The following is a 22,626-nucleotide window of genomic DNA, read 5'->3' on the forward strand; positions in this document are numbered from 1 at the left end:
AGTGGACATACACTACCTGTGTGGATGGTTTCCAGATGACCATTGGGAGATAAGGACCAGTATGCAATGGATACATGGGAAGGTAAGGGTTGGGGTCCCAAGTAATAACCCTTTCATTCAATTGTGCTGCTGGGACATGCGGTAATCATGTCTGCTGCTTGTATCCAATGTAATATTATTATTACAATAATAATCCTTAACATTAGGAAGGTTCTGTCAAGAAATTCAGCTGGAAATGTCTGTCCAATTACACATTTCTGTCCAATTACATGAGTGAGTGTCTGTTTGGGTGTGCATGGACATATGTGAATGTGCATACATGTATTAGGTAATGCAAGTTTTGCAAGGACCAGTCTTGTTTCACAGAGATTGTCAATGTCAATTTCCTATTGATGAATTACAGCAGATTTGACAGCATTAGGTGTTTTATGTACACTTAACAGCATCCAGTCAAACAGTTGAGACACTATGTTCTGTGTTTCAGAGAGAGAGAGAGAGAGAGAGAGAGAGAGAGAGAGAGAGAGAGAGAGAGAGAGAGAGAGAGAGAGAGAGAGAGAGAGAGAGAGAGAGAGAGAGAGAGAGAGAGTGGATGGAAGGGGAACTTTTTGGGATTTGGTTGTTTTGGTCTGTTGAGCCCATCTGGAAAAGGTTTTTGTAATGGCAATGTAAGCAGTATGTGGTGGCATGAGTGTGTGTGTGTGTGCACGTGTGGGTGTGTTTGCACGTGTGGGGTGTGTGTGCACATGTGGGGTGTGTGTGCACGTGTGGGGTGTGTGCGATGAGGGGTCGCCCTGGCTCCACAGAGCACATTAAAATCGTCTTAAGAATCATTGGAACGTACAGCTGTGCCAACCTCCCTTTACCCTTTCTTCACAATACTCTCCCCCTTCTCAACTTGTTAAACTGTTAAAAGAGGCCTCAGTCTTGCATATATGTTCAGAATATAAAGGTTAATGAAATGAGATGATCAAATCAATTGTTACTGACTGTGTCTTTTTATTTGCTGACTCACTCACTTATATTCCTCTTTAACTTGATTCACTTCATTTCACTGCCAAAGTGAAACGTGTTGCCTCCCTTTCTACATCAATCCTTGTTTGCAGAAGTATGGTAGATGTACTGCATGAGTGTGGTATTTTAGTATGGTAGATGTACTGCATGAGTGTGCGCAATGCTTATGTCTGTCTGCCAAAGCCGAGTGCAGCTCTTAGCTTTCCTAATTTCTTGATATATGGTATATATTTGTCTTCCTCTTTCGCTTCACATAAGCAGAACTAGGCTACTCTTCTAAACAGGCAAATGCAGGTGCTTGGTGTGCATGTCATATATATTTTGTAAGTCTCTTTGAATGATTGCTGTCCATCAGATTCCCCAGAGAACCATCGATAAGATCATTCTGGAATGTATTGTGTCAGTTGTAAACAGGGACCACAGGTAAAGCTTTCAGGGAGAGATTGTACACAGATAAATCAATTGAAAGCCTTGGTTAAAAGCTATTTTTGAAACACTCGTTATATCCTGTACACCCTAATTCTTTAGCTGGACTGTGCAGAAATAATATGCCTGAAGGTAAGCATACATTTGCTATTTATTATAATTTACCAATGTCGGGAATGTAGGCAGTATGGGAAAGGAAAGCGCTGTTTATATTATGTTGTATCCCATCAACCCAAATTACATTTGACAACATTTTTAAATGTTGATAGTTCCTTAATAGTATGTTGACAGGCCTGCCCTTAAAATACTTTTCAACTAAATGCAGCTGACCTGTTAATGAGCTGAAACTAACAAGACATTCAAGCTGTCTTAATAAGATGTAAAGGCACTTCTTTCTCGTCCCAGGGGGGATGGAGATCTAACACACTGCGAAAAAGCTTGACATCCTTTGTTTCACAATGAGCCTTGTGGTACAATATAAGTGGATGGATATTTTGTACCCATTGTTTTCATTCTGCTTTTGGTTTACAGTCATTCTGTATGATTCAAATCCTCAAGTACAAATTTCATCTGAGGCGGTAAACCTCAGTTTCATTACCTCTAAAGACAGCACAGTTTCTTTCGCCCACAGGCAGTGAGTAGACAGCTCACGTTACACAGACCTTTCCCTAAATCAGAATCCCCCCCAAAAGATATGTAGTTACTGATGGTTAGAAGGACAGAACTTGAGAGAATTGTGGACTAACAGCTGTTTTTTGTAAAAAAGAAAAACCAGCAATCCATTGAGCTCTACATCTCCTCCCCCCTAACCCCGCCACCCCCACCCCTTAAAATGCCCGAGTTGCATTTCCTGATTGCTTTAAAGTTTGGAATGGCACCGGGACTGACCCCATGGAAAACAATGTGGCCTTTAACAGGACTCATGGGGGAGGGGAGGGCCGTAAAACTGACGTGGAGTTCAAGATGAGGTTGAGTGCAAGCATTGTGACTTCTCACACCCTAGTGAAGTGATTTAACACAGCTGTCATGAGGCCTTACGTTGACCCCACCAAGACCAACACTAGTAGCCCTCTCTCTTACTCTCTCTCTGTCTCTCTCTGTCTCTCTCTCTCTCTCACACACACACACACACACACACACACACACAAACACACACCTGCACTCTGGCTGTAGTCTCTCACTTGGTGTATAATGACGTCACAAGGTTGAGCTTCAAACTAAAATGCACATTTTTCCCCTTTTAGTTTGCAAGAAGCAGGGTCGGACATTATCATGTGATTATAAAGTTGCTTGCTCAGGAATCTGTGTGTGTGTGTGTCTCACCAACATCTTAATCGCTGTGTGCATCACGGGCACTGTGCACTAGTTGAAGTGAACTAGTGAAGTGCCCATTGTTGGTTATTGCAGTGCCCATTTTCATGAGATCCACGGCTCCAGTGCTTAGTGTTTCTTGCAAACCACTAACCAAACATCAACACTTGACACTGCACATTCTTAGGTCATGAGAAATACACCTGGCTAACTTTAAACAGTGTCCGATGTTCTGCCATTCTTTGCTACCTAATCAGATGTTTCTACAGAGAGGGCTCACCTTAACCATAAGTGCAGTACCTGCTGGTAGCAAGTTGACCTCCTAATGGGTAGAAAAAAATGACCTGTTCTCAAGATAATCGAGCCAGAGGCACACACACACAGACACATACCTCATTGGTATTGACACCATTTGTCCCTTCAAAGCAGCACCAGCTCTATTGTGACACCCTTTTACACTATACAGTCAGTATTTGTTCTTTTTTGTCATTGTAGTTGCACTTACTTTACTAGGATGCAAAAAATGCTTTGGTACATATTGATATAGATTAGCAGCTCAGTTTGGATCCTGACCTTTGCAAGTCAGTTCAACACAGCTAGATATGCTTCAAATGTCAATTTCAGCGTGAAAATGTTGCTGGTAAAAAAATGATATTGTCAGATGAACAACTATTAAGAATACATTTAGTACAGTTCTATATTTTGTACAAACTCACTTTAACAGATTTAGCAATGCAATTAGATGCATATTTGTCTAAATGACAAGGAAATACATACATACAACTGCCTATAACTGCTTCAACATTAATATGGGATTGAAACCGAGGGTACAGAAGCAGCACAAGCAGCTATGGTAGTAAAGACTTGGCCAAATGCGGGTGGGGTCACGGTTAACTGACAGAGCTGGCATTCCTTTGTTGGGGGCTTACTCCTATCCAGTCACTTACTTGTTTCTGCAAGTAGAGAAGTCTTGAAACATTTTAGTGGACAGACATGAATCACATATCTGGTAAGAGGAATGTATGCATTGTGTCTACTGTTTTTAGGATCATGCCCTTTGACACACACACACACGTGCACACACACACGTGCACACACACACACACACACACACACACCGGCTGTAGGTGTCCCCTGTGTGTTAGGCCCATAGCATTGCAGCTGAGACCATCCCTACAGTATGTGAGCTTGCCCCGTTATGCCTCAACACACACACTCTCTTGCCCTCCAGAGACCTAGGCAGAAACTCTGTCCTATTTAACAGCTCACTGACCTGCAAGTAAGAGGATTGGCAGCCATGTTTCGCCGATATCATAATCATTGCAGGGTTGTGCCATTTTGCTTTGTCTCTGCTCTGAACTCACACACACTGCTCTTATGCCATATGTCACACACACTCACAAAATACACACACACTTTTTTTTCTACTTCCATCTGCTTTGACTCTCGCTTTTTGCCAATGCAGGCTTTTTAATTTTATTTCAGCTGTCTTTTTTTAACCCTTTGCGCCACATAGAAATGACAGAACAGTTCAGTACAGCTTCTATAGAGGGATATAAGTGTTTATGTGTTTACTCGTGCAAAGTATGTTCTTTTTTTGTATCTATAACGCCCACAACCCTCGCAGTGAGATGGAGGATGGGAAACATTGATGAATGGATGGTGGAGGTTCTCAGATTGAGCTCATTCTTCTGCTACAGAGATGTGCAGGTTGAGTAAAAAGAGGCAAAAGGCCTGGGCTTTAATTCCTGACTTGATGCTTGGAGGATTTTAATGTTGGAGGTTCGGGGATTATTCTGTTAAAGATTTCACAAGCACTTATAGTTCTTCTTTTCTGAGCTCCTCATCCTCGAAGAACGTGAAGTACTATGATGTGTGTGATACAGGCGCACAAGCCAGCTATACATATATTTCCATACCTAAAACAGAACTGTTCATCCTCCCAAAATAAATGAAATAAAAATGAGAAAGAATCCATTGGCTTGTCAAATGGACAAATAAATACAGACATGGGGTAAAACTAGGCCAAAGTGTGCGGACTAGCTACAGTAAGCTGTTGTCCTGAAAAGAAAGTTGTTCATTCATTTCATCCAGTTAGTCTTGCTGCAGGATTATAAGTGAACCTATTTTTGGATTGGTGTCATTCTTAAAATCCTTCTCAGCAGATTGTCAAATAAGCTGTAGTGTCACATCCTTCCCCAGTTTTTTTTATTTAAGATAGAAGGTCATAAGAATAGTTTTCAAGAGATTTAAATCCCCTCTTTACATCCTGGGCAGATGACAGTGGAGTCATCTTGACCTGGTTTGAAGACGTATTATATGTATTAGGAAAATGACATGTCCGTGCCAGATCCTCGACCCTTGGGAGGCCAGAACGTGGTGAGTGTAGGGATTTGAAGGGAGCTTGACTCACGTAGTGCTCCTACACGCCCCACAGTCATCAGTTGATGAATCTTGATGCTGTCTGCGTGTGTGCGCGCCGGGTATGAGTATGCTTACAGTACAACACACACTCTATCACTTCCACACGGTACACAGAATGATTGAAATACATATGAAAAACCAACTGAGCACCATGCTCATCCTGCTTTCAGGTTTTACAACTTCAGTAAAACTTAGATTTGCTCAAGTACAACTTTCACCTCCTAAATCCTCATTCCACCACACAGGAACCACACCTCGCAAGTGGTTCCCATTAACTCCTCTCACCCACACCCCCACCACACTCCAAAATAGCGACTGTTTTGCATGATAAGTGTAGGTGCCAGTTATTTTTGTGAAAATGAGGAATCGTAACCACTGAAAGTGTTTGCAGAGAAAACCTTGAAATCCAGCCCACCTCACGCTCCAAAAATGGACATCCAATGGGTTGGTGGTCCTAAGCAAAACAAACATACAATTGTTTGCGAAGGCTGAAGACAGGCAAAAGCTCATAGTTAAAATGTTAATGCATTTGTTGACACCTTGCAGTTCCTACAGTAGACAGAGAAATGACCCCTCTGTGCATGCTTTCACAGTTAGAACAGCACTTACTTCTCCTAGCCTTACGAAGGAGTAGAGAATGAATAAATACTTGTCAGCAGCCTAACAAATTCAGATAATAATATGTGGAAGCAGCCAAGATCATCTTTAGGATTGTAAAAATAAAATAACAAATAGAAGACAGCATGGCTTTTTAAAATGTTGATCTTCTTCCCTCTTATGTCCTGCTCTTGATGCCGAAAGCAGGGTGAGATGCCACAGGCATCGTGGTATTCAACTGGTTCCTCAGCCCGATTCTGTCAGCACACAGTAGGGACACAAGCATCCTATCGGAGGTGACAGCCCCCCACCGCTCCCAGCCATGCAACTCCACTTGGCACAAAATGGTGAATGTAAGATAGAGACACCTGGGAGAGTGGAGGCACAGCAGACCCGTGCAGCTGAAACAGTGATGCAATGTCATGGTCGTGAAACACACCAAAACACTTATTTGCAGTGCACAAGTTACATAGTTATGAACACAATATATCACTGTCTATTTATACAAATGATTTGGTAACCACATTTAATGAAATATGCACCCAGGTTCAGATTTGTATTTGGTCTCAGAGGGCACAACTGCTTATAAGCGGATTAAAGAAAGATCTCCAGAACAGAACAGCAGCTTTTCTACAGTAGATTGGCCGTTTGAGACTACAGTTTGAATCCTGTTATTGAGTGTATGTTGTTGGAAGTGCTGTTCTAACTGTGAAAGCTGTGTGTGTTTGATAAACACAACACACAGTTAGCTCATACAGTTCATCTTGGTGTAATGGTCTGACAGTTGTGTGTCTCCCTTTAGGAAAGACTAGCACAGTTCATAAATGACTTCAATTTATGGAGAGAAAATACAAAACATGTGGAAGAAAATAGTGTATAACTAATATAGGTTATCATAGTAACCTTATATAATGAAAGTAAAACATGTAGAGACTTCAGACCTTGCTCATCCACTGACAACATGTGTTAATAATGTTACAATTTGTAACATGAAATATTGAAATGGAATCAATGTGTTTTCCATAGTTTTTGTTCTCTGTATGTTTCTCGAACACAATTATATCAGATTCATTAGTAAACAGTTGATTGATCAAAATGCATTTAATTTAATTTGACTTAGACCCTGAAATGTAACATATTTCTCTTCCTTCCTTCCTTCCTTCCTTCCTTCCTTCCTTCCTTCCTTCCTTCCTTCCTTCTTTCCTTCCTTCAGGTGGCCAGGCTGACTCGCGCTCCTGCCTCATCTGTGGTGACCGCGCCACAGGCCTGCACTACGGCATCATCTCCTGCGAGGGCTGCAAGGGCTTCTTCAAGCGCAGCATCTGCAACAAGCGCGTCTACCGCTGCAGCCGAGACAAGAACTGCGAGATGTCACGCAAGCAGCGCAACCGCTGCCAGTACTGCCGCCTTCTCAAGTGTCTTCAGATGGGCATGAACCGCAAAGGTACATATACGTGCAAACGGTATCAAATGTGCACCCAAATTGTTTTAATATAATAGGCTAAGCAAGAATGGGCCAAACAAGGGTGCCATCAGTTTTTGTGAAGCTGTGTGATCATTAACTTCGAACAATCCTTCACAACCTTCATATTTCTGATTCGGGCTTTGTATTTAGTATTTACATTTATCTGTTTATAGAACGGCAATTGTAGGCGATCAAAAAGCAATCGTTTGAAGGGCAATTAGATACTTACTCTAATCTGAGGAAAGAATTGTCTATTTCAAGGGCACACGTCAGGGAGATTGAGACTAGTTGTAACTTAAAATTGTCAGTTAAATGTGTAGATTTCTCTGCATTAGAATACCTCATCTTAAACATTCGTATATGTTGAAGAACAGACTAAGTTTATTCTATTCAGTCCTTTCAGGTCTTCCCCACTGTGCATCTCCTTCAGCTCTTACAGTAATGCACCACAACATCGACGTTTGACATTCATTTGCAACTAGTTCCCAGATAGTTATCAGTACTAGTTATCAAACTGGCTTCAAACTTTAGTAGCTCTCTTTGAAAAAATCACATTTCCAACTACAGCATTGACTGCCCATGTGAACATTCTCCTAATCATTGCCTACAGGAGAAAGAGAGAGGCTTTGTGTATGTAGGATGGGATCTGCCGAAAAACACAGTGAGATTCAAATGAAGAGATTGACAAGAGGGTACAGATTTGGAGGGAGATGGAGACAGACAGGTGAAGAGATGTGAGGATGGAATGAAAGACAGAGGACTGAATTTGAGAGGACCTCATCTGGAGATGCACATGGAAACACTAGTGGGAAAAAGTACCATTAGGCCAGCAGGGATGACGGTGATAATAATGATAAGGACAATAACAAAGGCTGGCAGGCTGTTACCTGGAAGACTATAGTCCTATGTACCTGGGAGAGCCTGTTAACATCAATTTCAGTTCCATTCTATCAAGGTGATTGGGTGACACCAAAGCCCGCTGCCCAATCGCTTGTTTGTACAGATCTAACTCAAGTTGACATTCATGTCGTGGTGACCTATTGAAAGTGACACCGCATGTCAAGCCCACTGGTCCTCCATGTTCTCATCATTGGTATGTCCTCCATCTGCCCTATTTCTTTTTATTGCTCAAATGATAACAGTTGTGATTTCAACTAAAGAGCGCAGTGGCAACGTTTTTCACGTCTTTTCAGTTGCATGGTCGCGTAAGACTTCCTTTCCGACTTCATGCCATAGACACTGTAACATTAGCATCAGTTACTGTGATTATTGTGCTAAACTGCAAGAAGATTGTGACTGTCGCAGAGATTAAATTTTTACACACGGGGGTTATTAACAATTTTAAATTCAAGACGCCATGAACGAACTTATCCTTATCGAGATCCTTGAAGACAATGTAGAACTGGTTCTTCATCTCCTTTGTTATTCTTTATTTACCAGTCTGTCTTTGATCCCAGCTTAAGATAAGAAGATAACAAGAGTCATTTGCAGAGCCCAAGAAAAAGGAAGCTAAATGTTTTCTTTGATTTCTGATATGCAAATATATTGCTATGCATCCTGCATGCTTGAGAGGGGAGGAGGTCCAAACACGCTGGTTCATCCAGCCCCTGAGGCAGAAACTGGAATTAGACCAAAACCTCAGGGCTTTATCAGATCTTAATGGCATTACAAGCATGACGAACACCAGCAAGTATTCAGTTTCAACACCTTTAACAGTTTGTGCAGATAATCCACTTTAGTTGTGTACTCTGTGAGGTTTTTAATGGCTATGATGCACACAGTATTTCTGTTTTCTTGAAAATAAGATGGGCCTGTTTATGAAATGGGGGTGACTCCAAGGGAATTGAATAAAGAACGCACTCTAATCCAAGACTAGCAGTCCTCATTAGAAGTATAGCTTGTGACTGCATTTGAACCAACATGGTTAACCTTTTCAAAAACGTCAAACAATTGTTCCATTCCACAAGTATGTGTAAATTCCTACCATATCTCTAAGACCCTAGTATGTCATGGTCTGAGCTGATGAAAGTTCCTGCAGTGACCCCTAAAGGCAGACATGACAAGTAACAGCTCCAAACTCCTTGTCTGATGGGCTGCCCTGTCCTAAAGACATCTAAAATATATTGAACATTTTCGTTTTCCAACAAGGCCTGTCATAAAAGAACAAACCCATCTGTTACAATCACATTTATTTCAGTTGGTATGAGTTCATGTAAATATGATGTTAGGATCTGAATCCTGCTTCTATACTAGTTAGATGAAGGCCAGTTTCAAATTGCAGAGATTATCAATGTGAAGCTTTGTAGTGCTACCTTACTAATATGTTTTACATTTTATTTTGGATAAGAAAAAAACATATGGCAATCATTTTATATTTAAAAAAGAAAGAATACAGTACGTGCTTTATAAATTAGTTTCTTTTTCTTGTGAATCTCCTGCCAAGAGAGGGCGCCATGTCCCTTTGACAGGTTGTGCAATCCAAAACTATACAGTCATTTAAAGGTACCTTGTAAAAACAAATTTCCTCTCTTGCTTCTGTTTAAGAACTGACACAAATTCCTACCTCACAAGTAAAATTATAAGTCTTTAATGAAACTCTGACAGGAATACTGTTATTAGGAAATAAACAAACTAAAATTATGGGGCGGGGCAAAGTGGTTCAAACTTTCAGCATATTAGCTGGTGAAGAATATTTACATGGTTTGTCTAAGCAATGGAAACACCTATTGCTAAAAGAATGTACCTTGCATTGCCGAAACAAGAATGTGTTCTTGCCTAGTTATTAATCTAAAAATAAATACTTTTACTGTAAAAATAAATAAGTAACTGTCATTGGTTCCACCATGGTGAGCTCCACATACCACTAGCGTTACAGTCGGAGAACCTCTGGCCTGTGCAAATACTTTTAAGTTTGCTAGTCAAAGGCTTTTACCTTGATAGTTCATCATTTTTACATTTACATTTTACATTTATTCATTTAGCAGACGCTTTTATCCAAAGCGACTTCCAAGAGAGAGCTTTACAAAGTGCATAGGTCACTGATCATAACAACAAGATAGCCAAAAAACATCGCGAGTAGCCAAAACATGAAGCACACATTGTGAACAACCAAAGTAAGTGCCAAAGGGAAGAACCATAAGAGCATGTAGTTAAACAAGTCACAACCAAACAACATGAACAGCTATAAGTGCAAGTGTACCTGTGGGAAAAAGCAAGCAACAGTAATAAAACAATATATCACAGCGAGAACCAAAAATTTAAATCAGTTACCACTAACCACAAGAGCAACAAGTCTCTAAGCAAGAGTCATTGTGGTCCTTGAGGAAACTAACATCGGGTCAAGCGAACCGTTCCTAAGTACCGTTGTACTCCCGGAACAAGTGCGTCTTGAGCCTTTTTATAAGTATTTGGGGTGCGGGGGTGTTCACTACATCAGGGGTGTTCACTACATCAATGGATACATCTATTGCATGGCCTAGAGAGAGGGAAAATCTTGTGTGTGTACAACTTATTGCTATGGGGAGGTTGCCAAACAGCCTATAGTCCACTTTATAATGGAATGGAAATGAATACTAATCTACATGAAATGTGTCCTTGCATTTTACTTGATTTGTATAGCTTTTGTAACATTAATTACCTCCATACAGCAATCAGGGAGGATGGGATGCCAGGAGGGAGAAATAAAACCATTGGGCCTATTCAGGTATGTTTAGCATCCACGTACTTTGAATGAATACAAATATATATTCCAGGTACTATACTTTTATCTTAATGCTTTACCATGCTTTGTCCTACTGGACACACCGTCTATGCAAGTATGTCCAGCTGACAACACTAGATCAATAGTTTAAGGGCAGGAAGGAGTGCTGTCAACCTTGCAGTCTTTGAAGGCTGCATACAGGTTGAGCTCTATTGGCTCAAAGGTCACTGCTACATATACTTATGTATTTATTTATTTATTGCAACCAACCCTTAAGAGCTCTCAACATTCAGTTTTTTAAATTCAGGTACACAATGAAAAATGTTTTTTTGTACAGATTTTTGTCAGTGCTTGAAAAACCTTCCCTGAGAGGAGACCTTCCCTGTCAGTGCCGAAAAATTGTTTTTGCTTTAGAAAGTCGATATTTATGTTACATGCTTGTCAGGTGTTCTGTTGGAGTGTTTGCCTCAAAATACAGCCTCAAATACCTTGTATATATTGAGATTACTTTCAACAGACACTTGAAACAAGTTCCCAAACTATACTACCTACTTATTGACATTGATTGTACATTTATATTGACTGATATTCCATTTAATCAAATCTTCTCACGTTTTTCATACCTTTTTTTCATAAAGAAATTGCTGTGACATTCAATAATACTTGAAATACCTCACAGTTTCTATTGACGTGTATCTGGCAAAAAGGTTTTAGATAACATTCTTTGCATATTAAATGATTATGCAAGAGCATTCTGATTTTGGGAGCTCCTGCCTCTATATCTTGCACTAGAGATTGAAATGGGCCCTTTCAAAACACAGCTCACTGACCCATGCGTGTATCTCATAATAGATGTGAGGTTAACTCATTAAGCAAAATTAAAATTTTGCTCAGGTAGATATGAAAACACCTCCACAAAGTTGTCGGCTGTCTTTCAGGCGACTAAGGTTAGGACGCCTTCACAGAGGAGAGTCATTCATTACAATTAATTTGAAAGGGGTATATTCTGTATGTGTCATCAATAAATCATAACATGTTAATGCATGTTATTTCTATGGAACAATATATGTATTGATATATTGTCTACACATACTAAATAAGAGGGGGGGGGGATGGAGACAGAGAGACAGAGACAGTTTTGAGATGGAGACAGAGACAGTTTTTCAAAGTGCTGTGTAGTTGGGCCAAAATATGTCATTATCTCAAAACTTGACCATCTCCATAAATATTGAAATGAGTAGGTCATAGATTGTGATTTTCAGCATTGACTCTCCCTAAACAATCCATCAAAACAAAGTATTTATGCAATATGAAATATTGAAACAATGTCAATTAATCATATACATTTATTTGAAAACCACATTCATTGTTATGTTATCTTACAATTGGATACTAGGCTTTGTTGAGCTGTTAGTCAGTGTTCCGGAGTGAATACAATTGTTCAACACTATATCTAATCAAAGCAATGTGAACTGTTGAGCTGCTGGTGACTCATTCTCCATAGTCACAGATTTTTTGTTGAATAGGATTTATTAAGAGTGAATACATGGTAAAGTCAAGGATGCTTTGAATAGAAGTAATTTGTGCCAAATCAGTGTAGTTAACATTGGTAAGGTGTGTCAATTGCCAAAGGAATATGGATAGTGACCTCACTTTCCAGCTTGTTTGTTTCCTACAGATTTCACACCAAGAAATTGAACGCATTATGACAGGCCAAGAATTTAAGGAAGACAACCATATTCCAGAACACTCTTGGGGAGACAACATGGACAGCGAGCAGAGTTCCCCCGACAACGGTGTCTCTGAGGTCAACCATCCTTCCCCAGTGTCCACTCTGTCATCCAGGTGAGCTCCAGACACTTTGCCATGACAGCACAGCACATGGAATGTACTAGAGATAAGATATTGTCTTCAGTATATTACAACAGAAAATAGTATAGTTGGATTTAACCTTTCATGTTTAGAGATAATGTATTGTAACTCTCCTCAACATTCTAAATGATCTTGTTCTGGATAGAAATGCACTTACATGCAAGAATTTGAAGAATTGTGTTTCTTTTCGCTTCTGCTTTTTCGCTGGGTTTGTTGCCGCAGAAACGACAGCCATTTGAAAAGCTGCTGTGCCACAAATGCTGTCCTTAACACTTAGGGTCAACTCTCCCTGTATGACTTTCTCTCTGGGTCACCAGCTCACTCACCCAACAGATGAATGATTGCTCAATTCTCGCTAGTATGTATGAGGACCTGATGTTGTGTCTTTTCTGAAGACACCTTAAGGTAATTTCAATGTATTCATTTATTTCTTTGCAGTCGATCAATGGACATCAGCAGCTACAATGCTACCTACCAGGAACAGTATATTGGCACCCTTGTGCCCTTGCACTACCAGTCTCTGCCGCACCTTTTTGGGTACATGGAACAGTCTGGCCCTTTTCCCAGTCCTGCTCGCAGCCTGTATCCCAAATCCCAGACCCTGGTGTCACAGCTGATGGCTGCTGAAGACCTGGCGCCCCTGGGCACCCCCATGCTGATAAACGCTGGGTGAGTCTCCATGACACACAGCTCCTGTTGCTGGAAGGTTGTTTTAAAGTTGTTTTCAGCACCATTGCTGTATTTTGGTGGTGTTTGATTGTTTGATTGAGCATTTTCCTTGGAAAGCCCTAAAGACCGGTAACCATTAACCTTTTTAGTTTGCTAGCTGGAAAATCCTCTCACTTCTGAGAACCAGCTCACCTTTGTCTTCTCCACTTCCTCTCACGACATCTCACCCAGGTACGGGGTGACCCAGGTGGAGCTTTTTGCCCTGCTGTGCCGTCTGGCAGATGAGCTGCTGTTCCGTCAGATCTCTTGGATCAAGCAGCTCCCCTTCTTCTGTGAGCTGTCCATCGAGGACTGCACCCGCCTGCTCAGTGCCACCTGGCAGGAGCTCATCTTGCTCTCCAGCTTCACCATATACAGCGCACAGATCTTTGGAGACCTGGCAGCCGTCACCGCTAAATACTCACCCTTGGATGACCAATTGAAAGAGTACGAAGTTTAACCAGAGTTTGGGGGTTTGAGGCAATCATGGTTTTAGACCCTGGGGCTAGTATAATTCTGGTGCCGATCAAATAGCTCATGGCTCAAGGAAGTCACTAACATAATGAATTCATAATTACTCTGTTTCTGTCTATCCTGCCAGGTTTAGTGAAGATGGAATGGATGTAATGGAGAGATTGATTTACCTGTTCCACAAGTTCCATCAGCTGAATGTTAGCAACGAGGAATATGCCTGCATGAAAGCCATCAACTTCCTCAACCAAGGTATGTTTGACTCTCAATATCACTCATACACTGCATCCATCCTAGATTGAGAAAACACTTTAACAGCATACTGTATTGTTATTTTGCAGTGTTTGACAGCCATCTCTCTTCAATGGAATAGAAGTTTACCATTTTTTTTATAATGTCTCTTTTGAATATTATTTTATCAGATATCCGGGGCCTCATTAACGTTTCCCAGCTTGAACAGCTTAACAAGCGCTACTGGTATGTGTGCCAAGACTTAATGGAGTGCAAGTACCCACAACAACCTAAACGCTTCACTGAGATCATGATGTGCCTCCCAGAAATACGTTGCATCGCAGGTCAGTATGCCTCAAGAGATACTGTTGGGTTGTGTGGGAAATATTGGGATGAATATCTGTTCGTTCATAAAATAGGAGTTGCAAAGAGTGGCGCTGGATTCTTAATTCAGTGCTCTTGTTGTTTCCTCCATGCTTCGTCCATCCAGGAAAACTGGTGTATTTCCCACTGGAACAACTCCCCCTACTGTTTAAGGCAGTGCTGCACTCCTGCAGATCAAGCCTCAAGCTCTGAGGAGGGACACTACCTTGCACAACAGGCCTGTCACTGTCTGCTGAAAACCCAACTGGTCACCTGAAGGCAAGCCGCAAAGGACAGGAACTTCCTCTCCCCAATCCTATTTGCCCCTTTATGAATGTAATGTGCAACGTGAATGTTTTTCCTAAATGTATTTATGACATGACAGATCTGAATGTATTTTCATCTATGCAAGGAACATGCCACACACCTGCAAATAGGCTACACAAAATTAACCAATAATTGTTTCGAAGCGTAAGTGTAATTTACAAGTGTGTTGATCCTTAGCAATGTAGCTATCTTCCCATTTCATTTGTAGAAAAAATATATTTGGGGTTCCCAGTTGATCAAGTGTATGTTCTGTATTGGTGAAGACAACATCACTATTCATTTGTATTATTAACACAGCATCTGCCACATTTTGTATTATAAAATACATGTAACATGGTTTGCTATACTGTTCAAGGCCAGATGATGTCCAGAATGGACATGTCTTCTTAAACACATCTTCAACATCACATGAGTTTATTTCTTCGATTTTTTCTTTTGCCCTCTCTATTAGAGGCATTAATATCAACATGCGCGTGAATCTGCATGTCTGTATTTTCTGTCTTATTATGCAAGTGAAGGGAAGAGATTATGTTATATTTTAGGTGTATTATCTACAGAGTTTGGCATTTACTTGCATTTCTTGCATTTCAATCAATCAACTGACTGGGTAATTGGTCCAGGCTGTTGTACTGTAGTTGATCTCTATTGCAGACGTATCTGTAGATGCCGAGGAGATCAGAAGGGAATGATGCATACTGTCTCAGCCTAGGTGTGGGTAGGAGTGGATATATAATAACGAATAAATGCAAAAAGGACATGTAGTATGCTGTGTACACTGCTCTTTGATAAAACACAGCTATTGTTAAATCTTTATGTGCCAACAAAAAGGTTAGAGCCAACATTACTTTGGGTCGCACAAATTGGTGTTCTTAACAGGGTAAATGAGAGTTTGTTGTACTCAGGAGTTACTCGGGAATCATGTTTAGGAGTCCCTTTCAGTAGCCGTCTTGCTTTTGGGAATCTCTTTTTCTATCTATTAAAGGGAAGTGTGGTATTCTGTGTGTGTGTTTAAACAGTATTACAAGTCAATTCTTTACATTTTCTGTCAAAAATTATGACACTTGAGGTCTCAATGTCTTTGCAACTGGTTGGACTCCTTGTATTATTTGGTGTCCTATACACATGGCAAATAAGGCCTGTCACTTGACCATTACAATTGCCCTCCCCCATAAAACATTCCAAATAGTTTTCAAAATATATGTTATATCTCTTGAATGTTTACATATTTTGCACCAGACAATGATATAAGAAAAGTTACTGTGCCAAAGTTACAGTGTGTTACTGTGATTGTTGATGTTTGATATGCTTTGGTTTTTAGGTTCTTAGTCAGAGCTCATTGTTCGGCATTTAGCTCAGGTCTAGAAATGTCTCCATCTTAACCAACTCTGTCAGCCTTGTTTGTTCATATAGTTCTTGAGGAAACCTTATTCAGCAAATGTGTTTGTATACGTCACATTTCACCATGTCTCACACTGTTAGTTTTATTTGAATTTAAATGTTCTGTATGGATTGTTTGTCTTGTTTGATAAGAAATGCTTCATTGTGTAAGAATTCTGTATTACTCGAACAGAAAGAGTTTTTGTTGTTATTGTAGGTTTTAAGTCTATGGTTTGGCCCAGTCATGTAGTTGAAAAAAGGTGTAGTCGCCTCGGAGCTGTAGATATTGCATGGATTCTTTGTGAGTAATGCCAGTTAGCAGTTACTGTAGGGAGGCTCTCTCTGTTTGTCAGTTATGTTATAGTTTTCAAGTCCCATGGCCACTCAGGGAAGTGAAATGGTTGAGTTCAGACCATTGTTGTACCATGCACAATGTACTCCTAGAATAAAATATGTTTGATGCAGTTTCACAGTGTTTTTAGTCTATTTCTACATTCCTACGTTTTGTTTCAAATTTTCAATGTGGTCAAATGGAAAATACAATAATTTCACAATCTGACACAAAGAGGTGAGGGTCAGCAATGATTTTATGTGCGGCTTCCATGGCGGTGACAAGGTTGGTATGCATGGTCAACGTGTCCTTTTAAAGTCTGTTTGAGATAAGTTGTCACATTCTAGTCAGGTCTTAAAACCACAATCCTTGTACAAAATGTGACTATAGTTATTCTCTACCACTAGATAATCTGATATATAGATTTTACACCAGACAACAGTACAGGACAAACATGAATCATGTCAAATTAATATAATTGATTATATAACCTGAGATTTCAAATGCGTGCATAATTAACAACACAGTGCTTACACTAGAAAAAAGTGTGGTTTCCCCTGTTTGTACACATAACTTCCCAATTTCCTGTGTACTCCGGTCACTTGGCGTTACTGAAACCTACATTTCCCCTGCATCAATGGTTGTCATGTAATATATTGTGAATTTGGGTTTGGAACTGGGATTGGAGTTGCCATCTCAGCAAAGACTTAAGTGTCCCACTTGATGTGTCCATGACCCTCTGCATCCCTGCTAGTTCACCAGTACTTCAAGATGGCATTTGGCCTGGTCAAACAAAGGCTGATCACCCATCAGAGCTTATTTTAAACCCTGTAAGAATAGTCCTTGCGAATATTGACGAAAGTTGAGGTCACAGGAGACCTATTAGTGTAAACACTGTGTAATATCTACCCAGCGATAGCGTCGTTGACTCAACCACTTGAGAAGCGGCAAAAAAAGAGCAAAGTCATCGCAATAAATTAAGGGAGCCTGTTTGCCGTGCGACAGCAGCATCCTGCCTCTGGCTCCTCCCTTCCTGTGAGCAAGAAAGAGAAAGGGTGCTGTTTTTAGCTTCCATCTCTCATATACAGTCACCTATTTAGGTTATGGACAAATGAGGACTTCCCATGCAGTGTCAAATCAAAATACAGAACCATGGTCAAAGACAACGTCACTATGATCTACAGCTGCATAGAGCTAGAAAAAGAGATATAAAATGCCAAGGTCTCTTGTGACACCTGATTGACTGCAACTATTTTTATCCAAAACAAGGGTCTCTTAGAATTTAGATCTGGGTCACACTGGAGTCTATTCTGGGACAGTATGTAATATTTAATTGACTAAAAAATAACTATACATGTAGCAAACCAAACTCAAATAATGATAATAGTGCTTCATGGACAGAATAACTATAGCAGTTTCTCCTGGCTGATGTCAAAAGAAAAACAGGATCTACTCCTACAGTAAACCTTGGTAGTGAGGGCATGATGATTTTATGTTGGTTTGCTATGTCAGACCTGTTTGTACATTAGTATCAGCTTAAGAATGTCAGCTAAGGAGACAGATGTGTGATGCAGAAGGGGGAAATGTGTAGGATTTGTTCAATACAAACACATTAGAGTCAGCATTTTCAGAAGTTAGACTTGGGCCAAAATGCTTTCAAATACTATAGTATTTGTTCTAGCTTGCATAGCACAATAGTATTTGTGCTAGCTTGCATAGCACTATCATCAACAATTTCAAAATGCAACTCCCATATAATCAAAATGTAATTCCCACTCAACACTCAACGTCAGATTTTTGTTCTATGACTATTTGCTTGGGACACCAACACCCAACACTAACAGGTTTTGGTCAATCCTACAGAACAATAAATAGGTATAGTTCATTATTTTGTAGGGTTTGAGAGCCTTAAGGTCTGGAGGCCATCTGCTATCTAGTATTGCTCATTACAGGTTCCAAGATGAAGATGGATCTTATGACTACAACTGGATTTTAATGTCACACATCAAATGTGTATTTATGTGTGTTTCTGCATTTGTGCTTGGTTGTAGAGTAAAAGGTAAAGTTGGGGCTCAATTGAAATAAATACAGCGACACACAGAGTTGATTGGAGCTATAAACATCCATCTAATTACTTACAAGGGTGATATGTTATCAAAATAGCTTACATTTACACTGGGAGAAAAAAGATCTGTACACTATTTAAACATATTTGAGACTCCTCATAATGTACCTTTGTGACTAGTCAAGGCAAGGCAAGTTTATTTGTAAAGCAGATTTCCACACACAATGGCAATTGTGCTTTACAGAGGTACATAAACAATTTTAAAGAAATAGATTAATTGTATTTTAAAAACTGCTTTGTTAGTCGTGAAGACATGGGAGAAGAGGTCAGTTTTCATTCTAGACTTGATTATGTCAACCGTAGGGGAGTGTCTGGTTGAGGCACGCCTGACTCTGATGGGCTAAGTCAGTGGTTCTCAAACCCCTGATCTGCATGCTCTGGGCCTGGTCCTCAGGGACCCCTGATCTGCATGCTCTGGGCCTGGTCCTCAGGGACCCCCTGCTCTGCATGCTCTGGGCCTGGTCCTCAGGGACCCCTGATCTGCATGCTCTGGGCCTGGTCCTCAGGGACTCCCTGCTCTGCATGCTCTGGGCCTGGTCCTCAGGGACCCCCTGATCTGCATGCTCTGGGCCTGGTCCTCAGGGACCCCCTGATCTGCATGCTCTGGGCCTGGTCCTCAGGGACCCCTGATCTGCATGCTCTGGGCCTAGTCCTCAGGGACCCCTGATCTGCATGCTCTGGGCCTGGTCCTCAGGGACCCCTGATCTGCATGCTCTGGGCCTGGTCCTCAGGGACCCCTGATCTGCATGCTCTGGTCCACACAAATACATGTTTGTAGTTTTGGTTAAACTTCTAACTGCTGCATTCTGGATTATCTACAGTTGTGTTGGCTAAGGATGGAAACATAACAGGAGTTGAAACAGTCACGTAAACACAATTGTAAAAGCACATTTATTCTGTTTCAAGGTTTATGACGCAGTCCGAGGTGAAGCTAACCAACGTCACGCCTGCCCCATCTCAGGGACAGCAGGGCTGGTATCCTTGCCATGGAGGGTAACCCTGGCGTGCCACACATGCAGCGTCCAATTGTGGTGCGAGGGGGGCGGGGCTTTTGGGGGATGTTGGAAGCAACATGCCAAGAATGCTGCAAAACAAGGTTGCATCTGACGGCAACAAGGGTTTAAAAGGGCAGAAGCAGAGGGAGGGATAGTCCTGGACTCGGAGCACACAAGATTGAGTGAAATTGTTCAGGGTCAGAAGATTTGAGGGTTGGAGTACAACTGTGTGTGTGTGGAAGAGAGAGAAAAGGAGAACAGTACGTGCATGTGCGTGAGTGCATGATTGTGTGTGTGTATGACAAAGAGAACGGAGTAGGGATTTTTGTGTGTGTATGATTGAGTATGGGGGGTGTTGGATGAAAAAGCATTCAAAATAGTATAAATCTTTAGTGTGAAAACACAAGTCTGTTCAAATCCCAAACAGGCTGATTGTTTATGATGGAGGCTTTCACAGGTATTTTGTGCACAAGTGTTTTCATTTTCAATGTAAGAGTAAAGAAAAACATCACCTAAGAGAGAGTTACATCTAGGTAGATTCTTTGTGAAAACGAATATTCATTCCCACCAGCACCTGTTCTACATTGTACGTACCTGTTGAATCAATGTTTTTGAAGACATTCCACATTGGGAATTATTTTTTTGAACCCTCGCTAAAACATTAATTCCTCAAAGCACACTTATTATTAATCAACATCTCTGCCTCTACTATGGACATTTTTGTCCATAGTAGAGGCAGTAGACAGTTTTGTCATTCAGTCAAAAGTTTGTTTTCATGTTTATTGCAATGGAGGGCTGGCATGCCAAGATTTTACGACCTTGGAGCAAGTAGCTTTAATGAACACAGGGTAGGCAGGAGGATGGTTCCTTACGCAGTGCGCGTCATTTATTTTAGTAGCAGGAAAATCCAAGGCAAAAGTACAAAAGGGCAAGGCAAAATCTGAGTCAATCAGACTGAATATCAAGGCAGATATGTACAAAAACCCAGAGCAAAGCTGCAGGCAAAAACTAGGAAAAGGTACTTGGTTGGCCAAAAAATCAGCTACAAGGTCAAAACATGTCATTGCTATCTAGGTTACTCGGAAAGAAGGCTTAGTATGTTGCGTAGACACAAAACAATACCCCACAAAGAACATGGGAAACTGAACTGGATAAATAGAGTGCTCTAACAAGCGGCAGGTGAAACTCATCAACCAAAATGAACAACCACACTGAACATAGACAATGGAGAACCCAGAATGTAACCTAGAAAAACTGTAACCTGGATCCGTAAAAGGTTTACAAGAAGGTGGGTAAAAACAAAGAAAACAAAGAATAAGAAAGAACACTACCTTACAATAGCAAAGTAATTCAATTTGTCCAGGTTTCTGCACAATATGTCATTTTATGTTAGAAAGTATTAGGGAAGTACAAATGATAGGCAGTGTAAAGATAATAGTCAAATGAATTATATATTCTGACACGAAAAGCAAACTGTGGTGTTTGAGGCCCATGAGGTTGTGGCTGTTTCAGCCTCAAGGTCATTGAAGCAAGCTAGCTAACTGGGTGGGAGCCAGTTCGCATCCACCAGAGACAGAGGACAACATTTAGTGGTGGACATTTCGACTTGAGCCTTGCTGGCACCAGCAGTTAGGCTTACAACCATTACAAGTGTGACCAAGTATCCAGTTATTTAATCTCAGATTGATTACTCTGCAGCGCTTCACTGTGGCTGAAGTTACATCAAGTCACATGTGCATATTTAATAGGTTGGGATTAATTAAGAACATACTTTAAGGTTTAAGATTGGGACACGATTATGTGAGTGTTAATTACAAGTGTTTATGTTGTATGCTGCAACACACTTCTTCTGACACATAAATGTGCAAACAATTCCACTAAAAAGATTAAAGATTGTTATCTGATAAGAAGGCATCAAATCAAATTTCTGTTCCAAGTTTGAAATGTGTGGGATTAACCTGCTGTTGTCCTCTGCATACCTGGCTGGCTATATTGTCCTACATCAAAATGTAATGTTCTGTGGTGAAAACAATAAAAGAATAGCCTTAAAAAGAAGTGGAAACATATTTAATTCACTCCTCAGTGACTCTGATAGGAGGACGAGGAAGACCTTGTCAAAACCTCTCTTTGTCTGTCTTTTGTTGAAGTGTATAAAGAGCAGTTTGGTGAAGGGGACTTTATCGTATAGGCAGCTGTTCAATTTCTCTATTGCCTAAAACAGTGTCGACTAAAACCAATTCTATATTCCCAAACAATGCATGCAATGTATATGAAACATCAGCCCATAAGCTGTTATCTTTGGTATGACGGCTTCCTTTTTTAATGAAATTACTGTAGCCAGTTGTCCCTACGGAATAGGTCTCCAGCTATCAATGGTGCGTTCAAAGGTTTGCACAGACCTGTGCTGCACTGGATAAAGCACAGCCTTTGACGTGATCTCGTGGCTTGTTTTGAATTGTGATGTTTTTAAAACAGGAACACCCAGTGAAACAAGGGCTTACTCTCCTGCCTTTTAGCCTTTATTCTGCAAAAACACTACGTCATTGACAGACACAGCATTTACGCCTCAGTCGCATTAAATTGAAATCTCATCACATTTGTAACTGAAGTTGCCTAGTTAAAAGTAAACGGATGATCAAATTTCTGTTTGCTTAATTTACATATGGCCTGCTATTGCTCTTTTATGTAGGCCTGTTAGATTTAGAAAGATGATCACTTTTATTATTCGTCTAATAATAAAGATATGGAGTTAGGGATACACTTATTGACTAAAAGATCAAAGCAAAGGTGTTGTCTATTTTAATGACGATAATGACTATAGCACATAAGCTACCAATGAGACTGGGCTATTATTAGCATATGTATGTGTCAATCTAATAACATTGTATTGAA

The 22,626-nt window shown here is 40.5% G+C and overlaps 1 protein-coding gene across 1 annotated transcript; it reads left to right on the forward strand.

Annotated features, from left to right (window-relative positions):
- Nucleotides 1-66: 66 nt before the first annotated feature.
- Nucleotides 67-14,792, forward strand: LOC136956083 (nuclear receptor subfamily 6 group A member 1-A-like). Its single transcript, XM_067249906.1, has 9 exons — nt 67-82; nt 6,983-7,213; nt 10,882-10,937; nt 12,613-12,779; nt 13,245-13,475; nt 13,707-13,961; nt 14,116-14,237; nt 14,408-14,560; nt 14,707-14,792. The coding sequence occupies exons 1-9, from the start codon at nt 67-69 to the stop codon at nt 14,790-14,792; spliced, it is 1,317 nt and encodes a 438-aa protein (XP_067106007.1).
- The last annotated feature ends 7,834 nt before the right edge of the window (nt 14,793-22,626 follow it).

Source organism: Osmerus mordax, chromosome 14 (genome assembly GCF_038355195.1).
Source record: "Osmerus mordax isolate fOsmMor3 chromosome 14, fOsmMor3.pri, whole genome shotgun sequence".
In the NCBI taxonomy this organism is placed as follows: Eukaryota; Metazoa; Chordata; class Actinopteri; order Osmeriformes; family Osmeridae; genus Osmerus; species Osmerus mordax.

What these genes read in the sequence shown, in the direction of transcription:
- LOC136956083 (XM_067249906.1), top strand. An exon ending in GATGGGCATGAACCGCAAAG is followed by an intron (nt 7,214 to 10,881) that starts GTACATATACGT and finishes ACCTCCATACAG; the next exon opens with CAATCAGGGAGGATGGGATG. An exon ending in TTGGATGACCAATTGAAAGA is followed by an intron (nt 13,962 to 14,115) that starts GTACGAAGTTTA and finishes CTATCCTGCCAG; the next exon opens with GTTTAGTGAAGATGGAATGG.